Source organism: Trichechus manatus, unplaced genomic scaffold (genome assembly GCF_000243295.1).
Source record: "Trichechus manatus latirostris isolate Lorelei unplaced genomic scaffold, TriManLat1.0 scaffold00062, whole genome shotgun sequence".
Classification (NCBI taxonomy): Eukaryota; Metazoa; Chordata; class Mammalia; order Sirenia; family Trichechidae; genus Trichechus; species Trichechus manatus.
The window spans coordinates 1,328,693-1,331,006 of NW_004443998.1; the positions used below are offsets into that span (position 1 = coordinate 1,328,693).

The 2,314-nt window shown below is 44.8% G+C and overlaps 1 protein-coding gene across 1 annotated transcript in view; it reads right to left on the reverse strand.

The window, feature by feature from the left end:
- Positions 1 to 6: 6 nt before the first annotated feature.
- Positions 7 to 2,314, reverse strand: part of IQCJ (IQ motif containing J) — a 217,759-nt gene continuing 215,451 nt past the window's right edge. The window contains exon 3 of the mRNA XM_023733858.1: positions 7 to 581. Within this exon, the coding sequence (XP_023589626.1) occupies positions 401 to 581 (181 nt within the window). The 3' untranslated portion in view covers positions 7 to 400. The remainder of the gene's footprint in view (positions 582 to 2,314) is intronic.

Here is a 2,314-nt window from a genome sequence, read left to right on the forward strand (position 1 = left end):
CATCCTTAGAACCTAACTAATCTGGAGTGTGTGAACACTTTCAGTCTTCCTTTAAAAGTTCTCATTATAAGTCATCCTTAGAACCTAACTAATCTCTCCTATTAGCATCACAAAATGCTACCAGACGCACAGAAAAGAAACACATTGTCATTTAAAAACAAATCTCAGTAACAGAGGAATGAAAGAAAACACACAAGTGAGCAGGTTAAGTTGATTTCAAAAGCAACCAGTTTCCTCCAGACTCAATAAAGTTCACTTTGTGCGCATGAATCGTCTCTGTTTCAAGGTGACAACACTCCCACCCTGGGTTCACATGTATTAAATAAGCAGCACACACCCTCACTATCACAAACATCCGCTCACAACCCGAGGTTTCTCTCTAGGAAGCCAAGCCCTGTTATCAGCTGAGGGCGAGTCGGCTGCGCAAAGGAAATGTGGTACTCACGGGTGTGCTGCCGTTGGAGAAAGTGTTCATGCTGACCGAGCTGCTCAGCTTTTCCGAGGACACGGAGGGTGGGGACGGGCTCCGCTTCCCCAGGGGGTCCTGCCGCTGCAGGTACTCCCGCCAGGCTCGCTGGATGCTGCAAAAGACCCAGCACACACACAGTCACTCCCAGGGGGCAGCTCTCAGACCCAGAGAAACACAAGGGGTCCAAAAGGATCAACTCTGGAGACAGAGAAAGTGTCCTACATAGAAGGTGGTGTGGGTAATCAGAAGACCTGGACTCAAAATCCTTGTTGGCCCCTGAGACTGCCTCTCTCTTTCACTGGTTTGACCTTCACAGACTTGATTAGGCTCAATCAGTCTAAAAGAGTCGAATTAGTCAGAAAAAGTCATCGGTAAAAGTCAAACCAGTTTGCACACATAAAGGCAGTCTGATTTAGGGGACATCAAAATCCTCCAGTTTCTTATCCTGTGTTTCAAATGAGAATAATCAATAGGCTGACATGTTCTTTATTCACTGCCACAGTATATGGGTGTTGAGGAACCGCTCTGCACCAGGGCCAGCTCCAGGCTCTGGACGGGGATCCTGCAATGCCCCACTCCAGGGGGCGCTATTGGCATTGACCTCCAGGTGAAGAGCATCCATGATGCTGCACAGTGCTTAGTCTGCGTGGCCAAATGTAGTGGCCCTGCTCTGAGAGGGACAAGACAGGCAAGGGACCAGCAGTCATGGATTTCACATACAGTGGAAGGAAACAGGAAATATATAATAAGAAATGAATGAACTCCTGGTGGCGCAGTGGTTAAGAGCTTGGCTGCTAGCCAAAAGGTCAGCAGTTCAAATCTACCAGCCGCTCCTTGGAAACCCCATTGGGCAGTTCTACTTTGTCCTATAGGGTCGCTATGAGTCGGGATCGACTAGACGGCAACAGGTTTTATAAAGAAATGAATAGAAAAGACAAAATATCAGAACGTGTTAAACACTATTTAGATAAAGTAACATGTGAGTAGGTGGTGACCTGAAATACTACCCAAGGAAGCTCTTTATTTCCCGTGATTTGTATCAGAAAAAGTCATCTTCTTCTTAGGATAACGGAAACCTCTTCTTTGTGAAAGCTAAGTGACGTTTTCCATGGACTAGCTTCTAATCTCGCCTTGGAGATTAACGGCTAGGTTTCCACGGGATTCAGTGAATACAATCTAACCTCTCCTGGGGTTTAGCCAGGCCTGCAGATCAGTGTCAGGACTCAGCCTTTTAAAGAGTTTAAAATAGTCGCATTAATTCCATCATTATCTCCTCTAGACTCCTGGAAGCTTCTAATCTTCTGTAATTCTTCCACGTACAACGTAGGCATCGAAGTTGTGTCTGTATGAACAAACTGGTCAAAATGATCTGAGACCATCAATTTTCAACAGTCAGAACATATATAAAGAACACACAAATACCACCACATTTTGGAATCTGTTTGTTTTCCCTAATTTACTAAGGCTGGGTGAATTATAACACTCAAGGAAAACTCCAGAAGCTGCAGTGAAACAATACCTTTGGGTCAAAGGCCAATTTACCATGAAGCTATAACTTAAGCCTGAGGGCCTTTCCTCGGAGGTCAGGAGCGTCTCCCAAGGCCCCGCGAGGCCTCTTCACGGTTTGTTCAAAATTTGCAAAAGTAAGGTATCTTTTAGGCTTTATTTTTAAAGAGAACCTCCAAATTATATACACTTGAAGCACCACAAAAGCAGGGTGTGGCTCTGCTTTGTTGTGACCCGTCACTGTTTTAATATGCAATGCTGCTCAAAGTGCATGCTTCTTTCCTTTCTTTTTTATTTAAAAATGTTAAACAGAATCTCAAAGAAGTCCTGAGCTTGGTC